Source organism: Telopea speciosissima, chromosome 10, assembly GCF_018873765.1.
Source record: "Telopea speciosissima isolate NSW1024214 ecotype Mountain lineage chromosome 10, Tspe_v1, whole genome shotgun sequence".
In the NCBI taxonomy this organism is placed as follows: domain Eukaryota; kingdom Viridiplantae; phylum Streptophyta; class Magnoliopsida; order Proteales; family Proteaceae; genus Telopea; species Telopea speciosissima.
Window position 1 is genome coordinate 53263950 of NC_057925.1, and position 23123 is coordinate 53287072.

The following is a 23123-nucleotide window of genomic DNA, read 5'->3' on the forward strand; positions in this document are numbered from 1 at the left end:
ATCCCTCTCCTTGTGGGAGAAGAGGGATAGACACAGGGAGGCGCTAGTGTACGTTACGCATACTGGCAGCATTCTTTCTCCCCAAAAAAATGATAAAAAAAGAGGCAAAACGTTTTCTAGTCTAGCAAGGCTAGAGGGTATCTCTTGTCCAGCACCAAGTTTTGCCATGTGGAAGGGTGATGTGGCAATTTCAACCATATTGATATCTAGGAAATCATCAAGATTGACCACAAGTCAAATTTCATACAAATTCAGCAATACATCTCCACGTATTAGCATATTCCCTTGTATTGTAAGCCGTCCATTTCTTTCTAGAAAAGCTTCAATTTTTCACTAGATTTTCAGAGCTTTATTTGACCACTTCATTAACTCCATTTAGGCTGAAACTTGACATGTGAGCAGGTGCCCTTGGAAACTACATGTCCACAAAATTTTAGCTCTTTCAATCTGCCATGTGGCAAATATTGGTGCCAGACTAAAGAAACTCTCTAGACCTTCCCATCTAGAAAAACTTGAAGCAGTTCAGATTGTTCAATTGGGCCTCAAAAGACTTTATTTTGGCCCCACGGATGGGTTCTATGGGCCTTGAGATTTTTATTTTTTGGTTTATTGATGTATTGGGCCTCTTTCATAAGCCCCTTTTAGGGCCTTAATCCTGTACACGGATTAAGTATATAGATAAGATTGTGTAGGTCCAATTAATGCATTTTTCATTAGCTGGTCGGAGGATGTTTGAGTCTTCTTTTAGTAGGTTAGTGAGTTTTAGTTGGAGTTTACTAGTTAGTTTCAACCTAATAGGAAAGTTTAGAGTCCTTAGTGGAGTCTATTTCTGATTTTTCCCCCCTTTATATATGTAACAACAACCCCCCCTCCAAACAAGTTGGATTTTCATTAATATAGTGCCTTCTTAATTTGTGATTTCGATACAGATTAGCTTGCCTTTAGCTGATGGCTCATACTGCAGGGAGATTCAAGTCATGTTTTGAGACAATTTAGGGTTGCTGGCTATCTTATGTCATTAGAGAGTTGCATCATCAGGCTTCCAAGTTGGATACACCATTAAAATGGAATTCAGATGAACTAGACTAAATGGGGGTTAACCATGGTAATATGATTTGGTCATCTGGAATTTGCACCAACTTGTACTACCCATGGTTCGAGAACCCGCCAGATCTCAGTTTTTTGAGAAATCGAGTCGAGTTACCATACGATTATAACAATTACACTATCTCGGTCGAGTTCTCAGGTCAAGATCTTGGGTCGACCCAGAACTCGACCCATCTACCGCTTTAAAACTTACCTAACTCGACAGACCTCGACATATCTCGATCGCGTTTTGTCCAAAGGCCATTTTCTTCCCAATTTGAAGCTCCTTCTTCATTTTACCTGTGGATTTCAAGTTCTGGCCTTTGAGAGAGTTGAATCAGCTACACATTTGAAGGATTCAGCTACACATCTTCAAGTGACATACTACGTGCAAAACTACAGCAACACTATGACATGGGAATTCTATGTGGATCGTGTTGGGACTGAATACATTAACATATCACATTTTATGTAACATTTGTTTAAAGATTGATGTATTGTACACTTTAACATTTATAATGCTTATTTAAGTTATTTTAAGAACATTAATTGAATTTTGATTGCTATTTATTACTAAATTATGTGTAGAGTAGGGTATTTTAGTACGCCGTCGCCTACCAACCTATGGTCCGAAGTGAAACTCATATTTGGACTTTGTTTTTGCAAAATCTGATGGTGCCATGGTGTTTAAATGGCCTAAAATAGGTTGAATACCAAGTTTCAGATCCAAACTAGGTCAAAAACCCACCGAGTTGAGGCTTCAAATCGGAAAAAAAAAATGCACCAACTCGGCGAGATTTCGGCTCAACTCGGTTTTTCCAAGGGCTGAGTTGGTACCGAGTTTTGAGTTTTAGTACCTTGGTACTACCTTAATTTCTGCGCAATGGAATTAGCATTTTATGTAGGGGAAAGAACTAACGAGAGTTAATAGATAGGAGAGGATAGAAATGGAAAGGGAGAAAGACCAAGAACATTAATAATTACAACCCCTATTACTCAAGAAAACATGACAATTGAAATGGGGCAAGAATAATAGTGAAACAAAAATCAAATAACCAAATTGTAAATTTTAAGGGAAAAGAAGATTGAACACATCATTTAGAAAAAAAAGAGAAGTAACTAATTTAAACAGTGCATCCGCTAATCCTCAAGTAGGATTAGATGAAAGCATTACAAAACGAAGCTTCTAGACATGAAACAGAAGAATTGGAAGATAAAGAATTCATGGTGGAAACTCCATATATGGGACTAGATGATAGAAGAGAAACTAAGAAAGTAGCAATTTAAGGCATTCAATGACTCTTGTTGGTGGAGGGCCGAGTAGGAGAAGAGGAAAGCCTGAAAGAAATCAGAGTTGCAAGGGAGAGGGGAAACCTCATAAGAAGGGGGGAGGGGGGGATGAGTGCACACGCACAGCCAAACAGGCTACTCAAACCATAACTCAATTATTCCATTCTATTCAATCTATCTTCACGTTGGTTACAATGCAAGTATTTAAAGGAGAAAAACAAGACAAAAACCAAAGACTCAACAACTCCTAGTTAGACTCTAAAATTGAAACTGAAATAACTTGCATCTATCTCCTACGTATCCTACCCAATTAAAAGATCACATAATACTTTCCCCAAAAAAATAAACTTCCTAAAATCCTACTAGACCAAAGACCCAAATTGGACCCGGTACATCACCATCTGGATACCCAACTGGGTTTGGGTCAGTCCAAGGTAGTATATCTGCATCAATTCCCCCGGTGTTGAGAAAAACTCGCCCACGAATTTTGTAAAACGAGAGAATCAGCACCATTTGATCTGCATGCACAAATATTGGCTTTGATGGGGCAATGATACAGCCCGTCTCATGATCAACCATCACGATCTTCGGATGGTCGTTAACAAACGTCTCTTCGATGGGAATCTGATCGTGGGGTTTCACAATTGAAATTGGACCATCGATCAATTCTTCAATTGCAACCTTGATTGAACTGTGTACTTCAGTTTCATCATCATTTCCATTGACCACATTTTCTTCCATATCTGATCCACCTTCTGACGATTGTATCATGCTTGACATCTTATCATAGAAGTTGTTAATATTGGCAAGCTCTCAAAAACCTGTCGTCAAAGTAGAACGTTCTGTTTGCAATTTACGGAGCCCATCACTAATCGAAAGGAATAAATCATACCGATCAACTTCCATGATGTAGTGGGTATCCAATAACAATATAAAATTTATGACAATAGTGGCAGAATTGTAATTAAGTAAAGTTCCTAAGAAGGTGGCAAAACCGTAATATGGAAATTCAACAAGAAACACAAGATGGTTGTGACATATAGGAGAGGGGCAAACTTGGAATGACAAAAGAACTAATGGCAAAAAGGTAATAAAGATGAGATGGAGTAGTAAATATGGAGATGGGTAAGGGAACTAATTGAATCGAGTGGGGTGGGGTATATCAGGAAATAAAATAAAAAAGGATAAACAGAAGACGGAGAATTAAAGGCCTAAAGGGGTGATAGTGGAACTTCCAATACATGTGGGACTGGTCTTCTACCAGCCGAGGAAGAATGGCGGAAGTCTGAGTTTGAGTTGACCAGCAGTTGGAGAGTTCGAATCCTACAGCAGTTGGAGAGCTCGAATCCGACAGCAGGCGGAGCAATTCGACTGGGACTTGAAGACCACAGAACTGCAAGGCAAGGATGGACCAGGTATGTCTCTGTTTTGTTCTTCTTCTTCCGTCTTTGTCTCTCTTTATTCTTTTTTGGGTTCTGTCTCTCGCTCTCTTCTCTTCGCTCTTTCTCCTTCTTTATTTCTTTTCACTGGGTCGATTGAAGTTTCAGAGGGAAAAAAGAAAAAAGGGGGCGGTGAGAGCTGCCGCTGGGAATCGACACTGGGGTTTTTTTTTGGGGGGGGGTCTAATGGGTGGGGTATTTTCAGTGAAAATTGAAGGGGTTTTCTGGTTTGGAATCGAGCAATTGGGTGGGAATGAAAGTCGAAGGGAGGAGTGTTTTTCTGTGGAAGTCGAAGATTCTTTTTTCTTTTTTTTGGTTCACTATTACAGGCTTACAGCGGGGGGTAATAAAAGGAGAATAGATTACTGTTGGATTCGGGAGGGGGGTTGGGGAGATGGGGCTGCGGTGGATGATTTTATTTTTTTTCCTTACAGCTCTTGGTAGAGGAACAGAAATCCTTGGGGAAAGGGAATGAGAAAGATTGATGGGGAAGGAGTAGATGGATCCTTCAGCTCTGATACCAAATTGGTGGAGGGCCAGTTAGGAGAAGTGGAAACCCTGGAAGAAATTAGAGTTGCAGGGGAGAGGGGAATAGCATAAGAGGGGGGGGAGAAGAGTGCACACGCACCGCCACACAGGCTACTCAAACCATAACTCAACTATTCCATTCTATTCAATCTATCTTCACGTTGGTTACAATGCAAGTATTTAAAGGGGAAAAACAAAGACAAAAACCAAAGACTCATGGACTCGTATTTAGACTCTAAAACTGAAACTGAAATAACTTGCTATCTATCTCCTACGTATCCTACCCAATTAAAAGATTACATAATACTTTCCTAAATAAAATAAACTTCCTAAAATCTTACTAGAACAAAGACCCAAATTGGACCCGGTTCATCACCATCTGGATACCCAACTGGGTTTGGGTCGGTCCAAGGTAGTATATCTGCATCACTTGGACAAAATTATAAACCAATGGGGTATAATTGTATATAACCCAGCAGAATGAGAGACGATTACTTTAGAAAACTAGATCAGTATAGTCAATGTCCTGAGGCCTGCAAAACAAAGGGTAAACCTTCATGACCCACCTCTCACTTTAATCTATTGCCATGGTGAATGGACTGTCTGAGCCAGTCTAACATGGAAAATTGAACTGTATGACCCAAATGGTTTTACCACTAACTGACCTGCATATGGATAAAAGTATGTAAACTAAAAAACTATAATGTGCAGTTAGCAAGACTTGAGCACTTAACAGCATCGAATGTTATTTTTCTGATTGTAGTAACAATATAGTAGTTGTTACTGGTTGTACCAACATGGCATACTGCCATATGGACAATCTTAACAAGTAACGGAAGAAGACCAATAACGGAATGTAAGAAAAAAGAAAAGCAGTTAATTGAATCGAAAAGATGAACTCTATAATATATTTTTCTGTACATGGAAAAGGGTGAAACCAGATTTGCAGTCTTACACTTAACCGTATATTTGCATCCATAAGAAAATCCAGGATTTGCATTGTAGTTTTCTTATTATCAGGTGATGGTAGACATTTCCAACGCCATTCTAGCTTAGTTCCTTGCTTTTCAAATGTCCATGACAACTGCAAAAGAACAGACCGCAATAAAAATAAAGGCTAAATTAGCATTTTGTGGAAATCAACTAAGTCACCGCACACACACACTCCATAACAAATAAAGTTCAAAAATGATGAAGGCAACTTCACAGCAGAGATGCCATTATATACATCTTGATCACTACATTACATGCATAACTCAAGTGGGAAGCATCCAGTCACATGGAAACAGGGAAGGATATTACTGAAACTGTAGTTAGAATGTGAAAATTTAAGAGACCCCATCAAAACAAAAGAAAACTCTGAACTAGTACAATTACATGTCAAGAAATACCAGGAGGGCAAATCATTAACTGGGATGAATATGAAAATCTTAAAAATGAAAAAGGGCATTACATACCCTTTTGTAGCCATCTCCAGCGTCCACGAAATTGTAAACGGAATCGGGCTGTTGAAACCCTAGATACCGCTCTGCGGTCTCGATGTATTCGGAAACCGATTGGTCCCATTGAGTGGCCCTCTCTCGAACCTCAGCTTCCGATGCTGTGTAGCAGAATAGATTGAGTAAATCAGCAAGAAAATTGTCAATATCAACAGAAGGAGATAGTGAGAGAGAGGGATATACCGTTGCAGAGCCAAGTGTCGAGTCCATTGGTGATAGAAAGATCGAAATGAGAATCGAACCAAGTTCCCTTGACGAATATAACATCTGATTGCTGCTCGCCTTCTAATCTTCTTCCGGGGATTTCAAGTCTCAAGCAGCTATGCCTTGTCGATAAATCCATCACTGAGTATTACTGCTTGGTTACCGTTATGCGTCACACTCACGGTCAAGGAGGTTTCGTCCCGCCACTTCGTTCGTAGGACTCCAACACAAAACTTGCTTTGACGGTGTGACGTGGACTCACGACATATGTGCTGAATCTACTGACAAAGTAGAGAGCCGTGAGTCGGAATCGCGACTCTTGGGTGAAAGTTTATCATCATCCAGCGAATGATGTTGGCCATGGGCGAGCCGGATCTTTATCCCCTCCAGTTCCATGTCCGGCCCAGTTCCTCGGTCTCCCTAACAAGGGGGCACAATGACCACCCTACCCTTGCCTGAATACTCTGCCTGGGTGGAATCCACCCTTTATTAGAGGGACTAGGGAATTAGGTCGGGTAGGGAACTAGAAGAGATAATTTTCCAAGGTGCGTGAGCCAGATCACCTACACATATGTGTACCTTGCACATTCAGCTAGGTGATGACATCTATCCCAAGCCCCAACTATTAATTATCATTAAGATCTCCTTTGTGTGATGGGGTTTTGATGGGTGGGATTATGGTGTGAAAAAGTTGTATAAATTTTCACACCCCATTAGGATGTTTTTTTTTTTTTTTTGGTAAAAGGAAGTCTATTGAAGAAGCAAGCATGAAGAGCTCGAGGAGTCAAAGTTACAAAGATCTTGAAGCCAAGGAGTGGAGATGGGCCAGTCTGTTGTACATGCTATTGACAGGGCCTTCCGGGCTAGGGAGTGTGCAACTGCATTAGGATGTTAAGCCATTTGATTGTGTGGAGCGGGATTTTGGGTTGACAACAAAAAAAACACAGTTCGATCAAATCGGTGGGATTTTGCTGAAAATCACTGGATTTTAGTGGTGTAAGACCTTATTCACTGTAGCTGCTAGTGGAAGATTGGTTAGTCCAAAACGCCAATTCCAACAATTGCATCCCTGAACCACCAATGGCGTCCTTGCCTAGGCATCGCACCAACCCCCTATACCCAGTTATCGCATCCTTGAACCGCCCAATGCTCCCTGAGTATTGCACCGCCCTGCAACGAAGACTTCCAAGTCCTCCGCCATCAACCTCATCGACCTGAGCCTTGTAATTCTTGGATTGTGGAGTTACAGAAATATACACCAAAACCAAATGCAAAACCAAACTGATGCGCTAATGGCTGCTACTAACAACGATCTCAAGTGCAGGCCAAAAGATGTGGGAAAAACCAGAGGTTGCAGGTCCGACAACAACTGGGCTTTGAATTTTTTTTCCTGTCCTATTCTCTACCTGGTACAGTGGTCCAGTTCCTCTCATAGAGAGGCAAAAATGACGTTTTAACCTCCCTCGGGCAATGTGTTCGAGTAGGGGGTTAGGTCATCATTTCCCACCCCCTATGAGAGGAACTGGACCACTGTACCAGCGGGGAACAAGAGATGATAATGATCCCTGGGCTTTCGGCAACAAGGTTTTCAGTCAAGAAGAAGACGAGGTTGCAGGTTTGATGCAAGCTTTAAAAAATAAAAAAGGAATTGGAGAGAAGGAAGAAGACGATGATGATGCCAGCAATCTTCTGTCATCTCTCTCTATCTCTCTCGATGCCTTGATGGTGCCTAATTTTTCCTCTATCCATATCATATTTGGATCCTCTGCGGCCTGGGGTTGAGCGGCCATCGTGTTGCAATCAACTCACAGGCCGCCACGTGGATTTCATGTTGATCCAATGGTTGGTAGAAGACGGCCTAACATTTTTTAATTTTGAGTAGCAATTTTGAAATTTAAATTTTGAATTGAGCTCATCTATCAACCATTGGATTGGCATGAAATACATGTGGCAGCTTGTGAGTTGAGTGCAGCATGATGACTACTCAACCCCAAGATGATCGAAATCCATCTCTCTCTCTCTCTCTTTCTCTCTCTCTCTCATGTCCAAATGAGTATGAAATGAGAAAGTTAAAGGGAACTTCGAACTTTTCCATTATTGTTGGTACATGATGCCCAGTTGCCCACCCCATCGCTTCAGACTCCTCTCCTTAGAGGTATCAGCCCAATGAGTGCCCAATGAAGCATAGTTGGGCTACTTCGCTCACTCAAGTATGTGTGCCACCCAACCCAGTTGTCGGATGCTCACTGGCCACTAATTGGGCTGGCGCACTCCAAGGAGAGGAACCCGATCTCCACTCCATCACCTTAGGTCGTGTTTGGTTGAAGGTGTAGGACGAGTCAAATCTTGTCGAATCTAGATTCTGTTTTTTTTTGTCCTATTTGGTTTCTCGGAACACGATTCCGTGTTTGAATTCGCAGGTCCACGCGAGTCACATTTAAGGCAAAATTGGGAATCCAATAGAATTCACCCCTTGGGGTGAATTCATCAAGGAATCCACGTGAATCCACCTATTGAGACCAAAACTTTCCAAAACCCGTCGTTCGAGCAGGTCTCCTTCAACCTCTCTAGAAGTCTATCACTCCAACCTCAAGAGATCGCCTTCAAACTCCAGATCAAGGTTTTGAAGCTCGTCTGCAACCTCCTCTTTACATCATGCAAGCTCACCTGAGAACCTCCGGGAGATTCCTCTCTCGCCAGCAACCTCTTCCTCTGTGTTCAAGCTCGCCAACGATTCTAAGCCCTTTCTTCTCTATTTGTAAACCGAATAACCAGCAGGTAACTTCATCTTCATCTTCTACTACTCCCATTCTCTTTTTTTTTTTTTTTTTTCACTTCCGTTAAGAAAAACCCCTAATTTTTTCCATATGGATACAACCCCAAAATTGGGTTTGCTGTTCTGGTGGGTTCTGATTCTCTTTTTTGTTTTATGTACCATTCGATCTACAAACATTCCTATTTACTCTGCTTGTGTGAGTGAGAAATGGATTGATGTGCCTCTCTCTCTCTTTGCTTCTTATCTACGTTAATCTCTTTGGTTGGTTGAAGACTTAGGGTAACCAAACAGTTTTACAGATGGATTCAGAATGATTCCATCTGACAGACTTAGGGTGACCAAACAGTTTTTTTTTCCTCAACTACGAATCCACATAAACCAGATTTGTATGAAGCAGATCCACAATCAGAATCTAACTCGTCTGACACCTTCAACCAAACACGACATTGGTCCCAATCCCACAAGACTCCCACCCCACAGACCTCGCTAAATAAATGGGGCTTAAGAGTGGTTAATGGATATTTATAGCAGTAAAAGGAACAAATGTCAACACTATATGTGTGTGCGGGTAGGTGATTACTTGTTTGCACATGAAGTTTCGTGGACATGTCCACAACCCACGCATTGATTCTTGGTCTAATCACACCATGGTTTAAAATTGGATTGGAGCCATCTGAATCAACTAACTTAACCCAAAATCGACTGACACAAAATCTAATTAACCCTGATTCTTAACACACCAAGTTTGATCATTTTGGCCAAATCCAAATGACTCTGGCTTGGTCCAACCAAGTTCAATTGATTCCTAAACTGATTCTAGTCAATTTAAAATAGAATTGATAAAGACCAACCCATGTTTGATTTAGACTTTCTACACCTTGAATCTCACATTACAAGTGTACAATGTTTGAAAATAGAGGGAGAGAACCGGGAGAGGGAGTCACGACCTATAGCCATGGCAAGGACATCCGCCCAGCCCACAAAGAATCTGGAGTTGACACTGTTCCTGTGAAACCATGAGAGGTGGCGACATAATAAGATGGTTGGATGCTACTCACATCTTAGTGTTTACTGCCTAGTGCTTAGGGAGGGAGCTAAGGATTTAGGATTTTCAAAATCCCCCAAATCATGGCTGCTTTTCTCTCTTCTTTTTCTCAGGTATAAGAGTTAGGGTTTGTGAAACCTTAATTTGGTAGGAATATATCTTCATTGCGTTGAACTCCGTTGACCATGCAAAGTAATCAATTCAATTGCTACAATCCTTAGAAAAAACTTGTACTTGTGGATTTTGAGGTAACCCTAAACCTCCCTTGTATGTATTGATCAAACTTGTATGACATGTTCCTCGGTGCGGGAATGCAAAACTTTTGTAGGATCCTCACCGCCAACAGATAATGAACTGTGCCTATCATGATTAACTGTGTTCATAGCTAGGTAATTAGAATTAGAAAAATGGAAAAGAATTTTGGCACTTTGAACTTACCTGAAATCTCTAAATTTCATACAATTGGCTATGAATTTGGCTTTTGGAAATTGGAAAATATTTCTAATTTATTGATGACACTTCTGTCCAGAATTTCTCCAATGGGCATGATCTTTTCATTCCATGTTACAAAGGTATGGCTTCCCTTACTCTTAAACAAATCCACTCTGTGGACCTTTTTCTTGAACTAGTCATCATCCCCTTTCCCCCCAAATAAAATATTGCTGCATTTATTTGATTGAGCTGATTTCCACAGTGTGCCACCATTTTAAGTGATCTCTATAAACAGATAATGGAAGGCCCAAAAACAAAATAGTAAACTAGAAATCTATTGGATCAGTAGAACCTTCCACTAACAAATCAATTATCACCATCACATGTATCTAGTAATCAGAATTCAGAAACAGTACAGAATCCCTCCCAGGAGAGGTGGGGGGGGGGGGAGGAAAGAAAAAAAGAAATCTATTCTCTTAACTCTCTGGTTCTCTGCTCATGTTAGCAGTTGCAGGAAATCTGAATTTCCTATCTGTCCAAGACCTAACGAAACGGTGTTTATGTTACAGAAAACAAAACTTAGTAGCATTGCTACTAACTAGCATCATTCCTCTTTGCCATCTGCAGCCACCTCTGATTTAGTTTTAGCAGTCAACATATTATCCAAACTTTCAGTTTTCACCAGCAATATCTCTATCTGCAAATCAAAGAGAGAGAGAGAGAGTTACTAAAAAACAATGGAGATGGTTATTTTGACCATCTCAGAATGGATAGAAATCAATAAATGCAAACATGTACCTTAGCTTTCTGAACCAGGCGTCCTTTGCTCTCATCTTTCATGCCGACTGTAGAAATCACAATCTCTGTTGAACACCCAGAAAGGTTATTCCATTCAACTTCAAGTTAATTCTGTGAGGAAAATGGATTAGCATGAAGGGGAAGTGGGGGCTTCTTACTCTTCTGGGTAGCCAGTCCATTGTTCTTCAGAATTTCAGCAATTGTGACAACCGTAGTGATTGCTGATGTAAGAAAAACATGTCAATCACAAACTGGCATTCAAGAAAAGGCAAAGCATAATTTCTCTAACATTTGGATTTCTTAGTTTTGAGGGTTCTAGTTCACATTCTCTGGCACTTAATCCGAGGGCACAAGGGAACAAAGGGGTGGAGGAGAATCAAATATAAGCAAGAACACTAGAGAACCGAGTACACAATTCTTAATACACAAAAAGACCCACGAGATTGCTTCAAGAAAAGTTAAATAAGAGAAAGGAGTAAGAGCAGAAAACCCTTAAAAAAAAGGGGGGAAATCAGATATAATCAAGAATTTGTGAGAATCACAGACTCTTCAATACGAAAAAGCCAAGGGACTGTTCCAAGTTAAACATACCCATGCCCAAGGCGGAGAGCTCAACCTCCTCGTGCTGCTGCATATACCTCTGTAAAACAGAAGAACAGCCAAATGAAGAATTGATGTTAAACATTAGCTATAAATAGATCCAATTAAAAAAAAAATTCTATGGGAGTAAAGAGACCCAAGAATGTTAGAATGAAGATCGAAACAATGCATTGCTTTCCAAAATTTACAGAATATACACATGCTACTTATATGTACCAGGGAAAATTTTCAATTATCGAGTGATGCAATACATCACAAAGATTAAAATGAAACCCAAGAACTAGAGGGAAACCTTTTTCTAATGCAAAGTGGGAATAAAAACGACAGTGACTTCAAGGCAATTCCATTCATGAAATTTCGTGATTGACATGAGAGTTGAGAACCAGAACGTCAGTCACATCCAAGAGAAAACAGAGAAAGAATACAAAAGGTCGAAATGGGAGAAAGGAATGATCAATTAAAACAATTAAGGATGACAATCTCTCCATTTCATGTCAGCAACAAACTAACACTAAAAGAAGTGATCGAAAAACAAATTCCGATCCAGCAATCAAGATCGGATGAAAGAGGCGACGCCAGAAATGGCATTACAGACCAAGAACAAGATCAAACAGATAAATCTTTCTTGAAAAAATACATAATTCTATCGACGCAAGCGTTAAGAATTTCAATAGAAAAAGAAAGAAGAAAATAGAACCCTAATTCTAGACAATGCAGAAAGAGAGAGACGGAGATAGATAGAATACCTTAGCGAGATTGACGTAGAAGTAGAGAGGTTTCTTGGTGCTAGAGACCTGAATTTTGTTGGTCCTCTGCCTCTCAAGGCCTCCAAGCTTGGCCTTGGCGCCTGCGCCTGCGTCTGCATCTGCGACTGCAATCACCTCCATGAAAATCTCTGTATCGCAAATTCGCAATACTCTCTCTCTCTCTATTTCTCACTACACTATCGTTGGCGTCGACGAAGAAACGGGGGGGATCAAGACCTATAACTGCTATAATGATGTGGTCTTACATAAAGATTTTATATAGCCGCTGGTCTTGGAACCAAGCCCAATGAACAGTGAACACGTGTTAGGTCTTGATAGGGTCCTCTACTTTAGGACATTCTTGGCAGTTAGAAAGATAATCAGACGGTTATTTGGTTCACTACCGAATGACAGTTTTGCCCTCCTTCACTCTTCGTAATGACAAACAGTTGCGATAAATCGAAGATGATTTGTCCGCTTCCCATAAAAGGCAGTTTCTTCTTTATTCTGCCCCTCTCACGCGCTCTTCAGACTCCTCCGAGATGGAGATTCTAGACTTTTCATTAAGGCTAAAGGAGGAAATTGAATTATTTAATTGATTATTTAAGGGAGAGGTTCCTAAGGCATTATGGCCTTGTGGCCAATGGGAGTGTGCACGGAAGCTTCAACAGGGTGAGCTTTCCAGTTTTCATGGGGGTCATTTCATGCCCTTTTTATGTCTAGGCACAAGGGTCGCAGTGCCTCTCACTATTCTTTTTCCTATTATTTAATTATTTTATTGCGAGAAAGAATGCCACTTGGTCGTGTAATGCATGCCGCCCCTGCACCCAGATATAGGACTCACATAATGACCACAACACACCTTGGAAAGATAGAAATGACCAGGGGTGTGGCGGTCATTTCATGTGCCCTTGTGTCTAGGCACAGGGATGGTGTGCACTGTGCGACCGGATGATGTTTTCTTTCCCTATTTTATTGTTTAATCATATTTTTATATTGAACCTAAACAAGTTGGGTAATATATATTTGATCTAAAATTGAAATATTTATATCCACATTTTATTAGTTTTCAAATAAATATAGGGGAAGTTTTCATATACGACTGTGTAAACCGTGCATGTGAGAGGGTGGGAGTTTTGAGGCATTAAATATGGGTGGGAGATTTATGACTTTTCTTATTTTTTGTGAGAGGGGACACGACCGTGTATGCTTGCATGGCCGTGTATGAAATATTTGGCCAACAAATATTATAAGTTTTTTGAAACTAGTTTTTTCAAATATGAATTCCTCTAAACAGATACAAATACAAATTGAATACCAAACTTTCAACTATCCATTTACATTCCTACCTGTAGTCCTTATGCCTGTGTTCCATAAATTCTTTTAGACGTAAAATGAGGAAAGGATCTATGTAAGTTGTAACTATTAATCCTTTATTTGCCAATGGCCCCTTACTCTTGGGTGGCTTGCAACATTACCTTGCAAGATTTAGGTTATTGGTTCCAATACTCAAATACTTTGCTTGGGTAACGCTCACATAGACTTGTTTACCGAAAAAAAGGGTAACGCTCGCATACAATTGTGGCGAAGACATAACTCCCTACACGAGTGAGGCGGCATTGCAAACTAGACATTGGACTAATCCACCAAACTTGCATAATTTTTGCCTAAATAAAATTGCTTAGAAAAAAAAAAAGGTAAATCAAAGAATTTTTCTATAGAATAAACTTTTCCTTATAAACATTTATTCCAACAAAAAATACATGGAATAACAAAACATGTAAGAATTACTCCAGAGCATAGTTTTAGTCCATGGTATCGGATTAAGTATCGATTAAGGTTGACAATGATACAATATCAATGCATTTCAAAAGACATTGTTTCGATTCAACTAAAATGATACGTATCAGTATTGATCACTATCAGTAATAATACAGATGACCACATATGACCGATATGACCGATCTGATACCAATACCTAAGACTATCATAACAAGGATTATAACTATTTGATTAAGGGCACCATGCATCAATCATATCTCCTTGATTTATTTAGTTAATTATAAAGAAAACAATGCATGGGACGATCGTAAATTATTGATGCCCCTTTTGAGAGACACCACTATATATGTGATATCCTTGCAAGGAACCAGAACAATTTCCTTTTGGGAAATAGTGAGATTAACGAATGTACTTTTTAAGCATGGGTTCTTACTCATTGGTAATAAACATTAAATCAAAATTCGCTAGGTAATAATTATATCAAAACAGGGTCAAGGCGGGCTCAGTCCAGGCCCAGTCTGGCCCGGCCTCAAACTCGAAATTCCCAACCCATGCCCCCTTGCAGACTGAAAAGCCCAACTCAAGTCCTATCCGGGCTTAGGGTGGGCTCAGGTTCACAGGACCAAACTTCACTCCTGTATAGTATCTACCATCATAAGGTATTAGTGGAGGTTTGATCGACCTTCCGTGTTTTGTTGAAATTTCAATCGGTTTGTTACAAATGGTTTAAATTCCGTCTAATGGTTCAGTAACAACTATTTATTACCGTTTCTAAACCTAATTAATATTAGCACCAGGGATTGTTGGTCATGTAATGTTTGAATCAGCAAGGTCAATGAGAGCACGCACGGGTGATCTGCCTGAATGGTATTTTTTATTTTACTGGGGACTGAATAGTAAATTCACATGATCCTGTGCTTGGGTGCAAGAACCATGTAACCGGTTTGCATTCTTTTTCCCTTAATATTATAACAAAACTCGACTGTGATCAGTTGGAGATGAGAGCCCACCACCCTCAGCCTCGCCCCTATCTCACCCGGCCATCTCCCTCCCTCTGCAACTCCCCGCCCCGTTGAACCTCCTCTGCAACTCTCCCTTCAGGATTAGTGGAGCTTGATACATCAAACACCAATATGATGCCAATTCCTTCACTCCCCCTGACTCCCCACCCCAAATTATGAAAGAAAAAAATGACTGACCAAGTTTGTTAATCCCCTATCCTACTCAGGGGTTTAGTAATCGGTATCGGCCAAGATACAATACCGATTCGGATGGGTCCGTATCAATCTAGATCGGACAAATATATCCCTATTTTCTTTGAAAAAGTATTTTTTACCGCTGTCCATACCGATCCACCAATACAGGATTGGTGGAGGTATCGATCTCCACCGACCCGATATCGATTCCTCAGACCATGATCCCACTTAAACTCAACCAGATACAGTAAAGTCAACTAGGGATCGTTAAAGTCCAATCTGATCTAAATCATGCGATTTAACTCCTTAACTACATCAGAATTCACAGAATGGGCCACACAAGCTTTGCCTAGTTTTTTTTTGGTAACAAATTTTATTATCTCCAAACAAAGTTCCTGCACAATCTTCAAAGAGAGCTAAAGAAATGCAAGAAGGGGAAGAGGAAAACCAAATACATTTAGATTAAGAAAAGGCACCCAAAGAAGCAAGAGAATCCGCAACCTAGTCCAGAATTCATCAATTCGCCAAAAGCCAACCCAGCCTAGTTGACACTTCTAGCTTGGTTTCAAGTATCGGGATTGGTGAATCGGCTGATTCAGGTCGGAATCGGGTTATAGCGATCTCGATTTCTATCCATCCTAATCGTTACTATCTGAATGAGAATTGGATTGGCCGATTTTTGATTTTTTTTTTGTATTTTAACTTGAAACAGATCGATTCATGAGCCGATCGTATTTTCACCCTAAAATAGCTTAGACTCAGTTGCAGCGGACTGATTCATGTCAATTCCAATCTGATTTAGATCAAAATCGACTCTAAACAGTTTGGGCCGGATTCTGGTTATTAAAATCTACTTCTAAGTTTTAACTTTTGGTACTTTTTTTTTTAGGTAAAAGACTTTTAGCTCTATATAAATCTAGTAACATGGCTATTTAACACTGTACTTTCCATGTCTCTCTTCAATAAGAATAAGGATTTGAAATTATACAAATTCTTCTTCATTATGTTGTGCTCAACGGCCTGCGAAGTTAAACCTTATTTTCCTGACGGGGTTGCATGGATCTCACGCCTGCGTGTGTGTGTGTTAAATGACCTCCTTGTCTCCTATAGATTGAACCAAAAGGAGGTATTGATTGGGTTTCACGTAAACATAGGAGCCACGCTCTCGGACACAGAAAACTTCCCCATAAAATAAAAGCTTGCATTAATTCAACAACAGAAGGCCCACCACTACATATATAAGTATTAGCACGTTTGTTGTGCTTTATTAAATTACATATTTGTACAAGGTGTTCACGTTTTGATTCATAGTTGCAAAGTAGATCAACCCTCTTAGAAAACAAAGATCTAAGGCGGTCCATAATTTACCAAGTACTCGATATAACTCAAACATTCATGTACACACCATTGTAGACGAAGTAACACGAATATCTCTGGTAGTCAATCCATTTCCATCAATTGGCCGGTGGTACCAATAAGTATGGGATTTTGCTATATGAATCTTTATGTATGTTTGATTCTAAGAGAAATTAAAGAGAAAAAAAATAAAATTTTCAAACCTAAGAAGAAAATTTTTGTAATCAACTACAAGACACCAAACAACACCTTAAATAATATCATCAAAAGTCTCTCGAACGACATATGATAATCGCAAAACCTCTTACATCTAAGTTCGGTGGGAGTCTGATCATCCACAGGACACTAAATATAAGATTAAGACTCTTCATCGGTTGAGTGATAATGTGGTCCATCCTTACTAATTAATCAAGATTTAGCGACAGATTGTGACTTGTCATCATTTTCATTAAGCTAATTAACCAATAACCAACCATTTCCAAAGGGGTTGGGCATAAAACCCAAAAAGAAGTTAAAGCAATATATAAATGCCAAAAAGAAACAAAAGAGCAAGCCGGCAGATGCTCAACCGTTAGGCATTTTCCATCGGCAAGATCTTTTGGGCATTTTATATTTGTATTAATTATCATATGCTTAATTATTAAACATATTTTAATTACTTTCCAAAATAAACTGAATTATTAATGAATTTTTTAATAACAAACTTATGTTGCTTGGTGAATGATGATGATTATGTTCATTCATTTCCCTGAGATAGAATGAGTATCTGTCGGTGGTCTATTTTAATAAAATAATTGTAAAATTCATTATTTTAGTACGTAATTTGTTAAAATAATCAGTAATTAACACAACACTTAATTGAAATGGCAAACCAGACAAGCATTTGGTTCTTTCATAATGGTCATTTTATTTACCCAAAAAACAAATTTATATGGGAAAGAAAACGCTATTTGGTTGTAGCCCCTGCGTTCAGACACAGGGCCACGTGAAATGATCTTTGCACCCCCATGGAAAGGCGGAAATTCTTGGGGTGCAGCTGTCTTTTCGCATGGCCCTATGTCGGGATCGACCATGTAACGTTCTTTCTCCCTTATTATATTATGGTTATATTTTATTATATGATAACAATTAATAAAAATATTAATTAGCAAGGTTAAAGAAGTCAATATGACAACCACGAGCCTCATACTAATCACTATACCATCAGATTACATGACATAAGGATGGACCCTCATTGATTTATTATATCTTTAAGGAAAATTAATGAATCAGATATGCTGCCATAATCAAATCACAATCAAAATTGGACATCTAGTTGGACACATGGATTTAAATTTATCATTTTTCTTTTTCTTGTCAATACCAATGCATTATGAAACCCTACAATGGTTGACATAGCTAAATTTAATCTCCATCTCAAAAGAGGGATCCGTTAAAAGAAGGGGTTCATATGAAAATAGAAGGGGAGGATGGAGCCGGACGGAAATGGGGGGAATAGAAAGGGGAGGATGGAGTCAAACGGAACGTCTGCTCTGATACCATATAAAATTTCATCTTAAAAGACCAATCTGAAAAGAGAAAGGTTCACATATATATGAGAAAAGAGGTTTTTTCACTTACAATCAATGTGGGATTAACAGGATTGGTTTTGAAGGTTGAACTAAACAAATATATCATACTAAGAATATGATGATGTAGTAATGCAACAAAAAATAGTTTTAAATATCAGATTTAAAATGGGGTATGCACAAACTCATTTTATCTATGACCCTAATAAGTAGGGGCGTTGTTCTCTATGCCGCAGCGTAGCCTGCGTTCAGACACATGGGGGTGGGCGTAATGACCACCCTGCCCCCTGCATAGGCTGCCCATGTGCCTGGGCGTAGGCTGCACTGCAGCACAGAGAACATTCTCCCTAATAAGTATTTGGGAAAAAGGTTGTACGCACCGTCACACTCAATCATCTTCCTGACCATGTAGGTCTCCTGTATACAAACAATGAGGCACTCTCTCTTGTGCCATCGTGCACCCATAGGATTGCAAGTCTCTTTCTCTATTGATTTTGTATTAATAATTATGCCGATCTTCTCCCAATGAACTAAAATATTATCTCCAGTTACTACTAAGACTTAGATCCCACCTTTCTTTGGATGTTCCTGGATCCAATTTTACGAATACATAAATTCATTCAACCTAATTTTGTAGAAATTGATTAATTTTTAGAACAAGTGTTTTACTATTTTGAAAATTTTAATTGTTGAATTAACCAAATCCAGAAATTTATGATGATTCCCCTCGAGCCAACTATAAAAGAATAATCCAATTTAGCATAGAAAACTTCCCAACGTGAAAGGGCCCTCATCGTCAAGGGAGAAGAGAAGAATTGAAATGAATTTTTTGTAGCGAAAAATAAACCATTTCCTACATATGTGCAAATTAATAGATTAAATATGCACAAAATCAATAACACAAATAAATAATTAAAGATAATCACTAAATAATAAAAATTGTTAATCTAGAAAACCTTTTTAAAGTAAAAGGAAAAAACCACGGGACCTATTAGGAGTAACAATCCTCTTTAGTCAATGATAGAGACTATTAAACATCAAGAACAATGATATCTACTAGATGATAAAAGAAGGATCGAGTTTTCCTTAAGCCGCAATGAAGGGAAATCCTTTGATCACGACTTTTTGGATAGATGAGAGAGGGTTTTCGCGCAACAGTGGAGGATATATTCAACCATTCATAAATAGAAGAGCACATTTTGGTACCCTAGTCACACTTGATGGAGAAAAACTTTATCCATAAAAAAATTCACATACAAAAAATTGAATCCACAAAATATTATATTTTCATATTATTATCAACACTCTAAATTGAACAAAAATTGCACATTTTTTCCCTCTTGACAAGAGAGCCCAAAATTTCTATTTTGATTTATCTTAAGAGGGGAAGTTCAAACTTCAAACTTCAAACTTCAAACTTCAAATGTCATTTGTAAGAATGACTCAAGTGGATTAATTATCTTATAAAAAAAAAAAGTGGATTACTTAAAAGTCAATGAAGGGGGAAATGTTGCTTTGGTCAATAAAAAAACAGTAATGTGGCATTATCATTAGTGGCAATAAATCATAGCAGGCACAATCATAATGGTGTTGGTCCACGGTTGCAATACATCCAGCTTCCAACCAACCATCTATCCAAGGAAATATTCCAATCCAAAGGTGGATAGGTTGTTATCCAGTGTATCACCCTCCGTATATGATGTCTCTTGTTAAAACCGTTTGATTTGATTGAGACGGAACTGGAACATCATATACATCACACGGAGTAGGCGGTAGGCGTCAAATTCACGGATTTGACTACGGACCAATAGATCTCTGTAGTTTTATTAAATGTACGAAATTAACCTCACACCCTCACTTTATCCAACTGCCAAATAAATACCCGTGCGTGAAACATAGATTAAAAAGAGATAGAACGACCGACCATGCGTGTTGACTTTCTTACTTAGAAGTTAGAATCACTTTGAATAAAAAATAAAGAAGGTTGGTTAAGAAGTTGAACGTTCTCCAACTTTCCAACTTTCCAACTTTAATTCAAACAAACTGATAAAGAAAACAAACTTGAAATAATTTGGGCGCCATCAAGCCTGCATCATTTTCTACACCTAGGATTTTCCAATTCCCTCTCGACCCAAAATCTGGGTTGGTTTAGAGTTTAGACTGTCTGGTTGGGTCTGGTTGGGTTTAACTTATATCATCTACATTCTATTGTTTCTGCGGGTGCTTCCATGTGTCTATCTCTCTCCTTCCTATGTGAATGGACATAAGGAGCACACAAGTACGCTCACGCTAGTACAAAAGTAAATAAACAACCTGATCTGCTCCTTTGCCCGTTGTTTGCATCTCATTCCCCCTATAGGTGGCATGAAAGCTTTGGAACAGCAGCTAGACTGCCTTGCTTTTATTAGCGCTACAAAGACTAAAACTAGTTACAGAACTCACTAAAGAACCAACTAAACTAAAGAGCTAAAAGGAATCACTACTTGAACTACTAATTAAATGAACTTTAAAGGAACTAAAGACAGCTAAAGGGTTGCATTTCCTACCTTTAGATTACACCTCCTACCCTCTTTCTTACACCTCTTACTCTCATTTCCTCATTACCGTATCCACCAAAGAACAAGGGAAAGGAATCTAGAAAACATCCAATAAAATGGAAAGCATTAAATCTAACATTTACACGGTCCCTACTATCCCCCCATTAGAGCATCATGAAACTTCAATTTCTCTTACTGGAGAATGGCCGAGCATTCGGTGGAACCGGTGAACTACACTTGCTTCGGGATAGATGTGTGGGACAGAGGGCTCGTGATACCTGCTGCCCACCCTTCCTCCTTTGCTTTGAGAACCGTGTGAACGGAGAGTGGGCAGAAGGGAAGGAGGTCCTCATACAGAGTCGCACACTTACTTGAGCAGTGCGGGAGACTGGGGAATGGGTCGAGTAAACTCCCCTGAGACCGAAAAAATCACAAACGAAGTCAAAAGGTAGACTCAATGTCATAGAAAGATAATACATCGGAATCAGCACCGTCTTATTCGTTTGTAACAATAGGACTAAAAACGAATCATGATTCGGTAAATAGGCCACTGATTGGCATCCAAGACTGAGTGAGGGGCCCATCTTTCTCATTATTGTTCTTGTACAATTATTGGAATAGTTTCAGTTTGACGCTTCGCTTTCCCTAAAGAAAGCAATCAATACGCCTAACCTTTTGATCCATCCATTGAAGCAAATCCTACAGACTGCTAAGCTTATTACTATGATCCTGTTGATTCAGTCGAAGAACCAGATCCATCAGTACCGGTAGTCACTTAAGTCAATCCAGTAGCACAAGTAGCAAAGGTAGCAGGTCCATCAGTTGATGATCCGAATCCAGTCGATGAAGCAGTGGATTCGGTTGATGATCCGCTTGATAAAGATGGGGGACACCATGACGGTCCTTTCTTTGACACAAAGTCGAAACATTTCCACATCAAGCCAAAACGACATAAATCGTCACAATAATTCATTTTTACTTGAAAGGATGTCTCAACTTGGGGTGCATCAAAGAAAGCCTCCAAGTTGACATCCGGAGAGAGAGCAACCATGTAATACTAACGACAGTATTTTAGCCACTGAGAAACCCAAATCCCATATAGAGAACCATTTCCTTTGGCTTTTATTTATAGTATAGTTGCAATTTACAAATGAAGTGTCTCAACAAGAGTTACAAGACACACAGAGGACATTGATGTCACATCGACGGTTCGATATAGAATGATTGGTTGATTCAATTAGATCAATTTTGATTTTTTGACACCCATAGTCAAGGATATAGTATTCGGGCTCAGTGATTCAATCCAAAGTCAACTCTATTAATACGCTCCTACATTAGCATAGTCGGGTAAGAACAAGGGTATTTAGGGTTAGAGAAAAGAGTGGGCACGTCGTCAGGGTGCCCAACATGTGTCTTCCTCTCTCCCTTGCCTTCTTGTGTCTAACACTGTGATTGGTGTATGTCGCTAGCTTACTGAAAACTACTAAACTAACAACATACCCAACCCTCTCCCTTGGGATTGTTACAAACAAATTATTGGGAAGGCTGCCATTTGACTCAACTCAGTATCAAACTTGACCCATCCTCATCATGGTTTAAAACTCGGATAATTGTTTGATTGGATGAGTGACTTGAAGCTCACCATTGCTCATCCCGATTAAATCTGATTTTACACATACTGAGTCTGATCGAGTTAAATCGAGTTTGGTAAGTACAATTGAATCCAACTGATTCTAAGCTGATTTTGGGGTGATTTGACTTGGAATCAATGGAGACTGATTTTGTATCTAATTCCAAGTTTTAAAACCATGATCCCCATAAATAGTCTGGCCTATCTAACCTTACCTCTAAAAATATGAGATGATAAGCAGCCCAGCAAATGTTATTGGTTTAATGCCTTAAAAACCAGTCAGGGTATAAGAAGGCCCGCAAAAAATTCGGTATTGGTCCAACCGGTATAGGATGAACCATCGAACCCTGCATTATTGGTTAGTAAAGGGTATTACTGTCATTTAATTAGTATTTGTCACCAATAAGAAATTCCGACAAAAGATCTAACTACAAGATTTGAACGGACGTCGGACGAACGCACAACTTGGCGGAAAGAAAATCTGAAAATAAAGCGGGCCCTTTTAGGGTTTAGTGAGTTACGCCGTTAATTGACGCCGTTAATACCTGATATTATTATATATACATAATAAAAAAAATAAATATAAAAGCCAGAGTCGGACACTTTGGGAG

At 39.3% G+C, this 23123-nt stretch overlaps 2 protein-coding genes across 4 annotated transcripts in view; both read right to left on the minus strand.

Annotated features, from left to right (window-relative positions):
- The window catches only part of LOC122641899 (DNA repair protein XRCC4), a 36269-nt gene extending 21909 nt beyond the window's left edge, over positions 1 to 14360 (minus strand). The window contains exons 1-4 of one of the 3 annotated variants that reach the window (XM_043835222.1): positions 14347 to 14360; positions 6026 to 6200; positions 5801 to 5943; positions 5299 to 5427 (exon numbers count right to left, since the gene is read on the minus strand). In XM_043835222.1, the coding sequence (XP_043691157.1) occupies positions 5299 to 5427; positions 5801 to 5943; positions 6026 to 6185 (432 nt within the window). In that variant the 5' untranslated portion in view covers positions 6186 to 6200; positions 14347 to 14360. Of the gene's footprint in view, positions 1 to 5298; positions 5428 to 5800; positions 5944 to 6025; positions 6223 to 14346 lie in introns of those variants that run through there. The other 2 variants (XM_043835221.1, XM_043835224.1) reach the window with 2 other exon arrangements.
- On the minus strand, positions 10773 to 12690 carry LOC122641900 (uncharacterized protein At2g34160-like). Its single transcript, XM_043835225.1, has 5 exons — positions 12444 to 12690; positions 11689 to 11737; positions 11256 to 11318; positions 11098 to 11162; positions 10773 to 10996 (listed from the first exon to the last, which is right to left on the minus strand). Exons 1-5 carry the CDS (start codon positions 12582 to 12584, stop codon positions 10904 to 10906), a joined length of 411 nt encoding a protein of 136 aa, XP_043691160.1. The 5' UTR covers positions 12585 to 12690; the 3' UTR covers positions 10773 to 10903.
- Positions 14361 to 23123: the final 8763 nt, after the last annotated feature.

Coding starts and splice junctions, on each gene's coding strand:
- LOC122641900 (XM_043835225.1), bottom strand. CDS start 12,584: ATGGAGGTGATTGCAGTCGCAGATGCAGACGCAGGCGCAGGCGCCAAG. Junction 11,738..12,443: donor TCTACGTCAATCTCGCTAAG/GTATTCTATCTA, acceptor TCTGTTTTACAG/AGGTATATGCAGCAGCACGA. Junction 10,997..11,097: donor GCCTGGTTCAGAAAGCTAAG/GTACATGTTTGC, acceptor TTTGATTTGCAG/ATAGAGATATTGCTGGTGAA.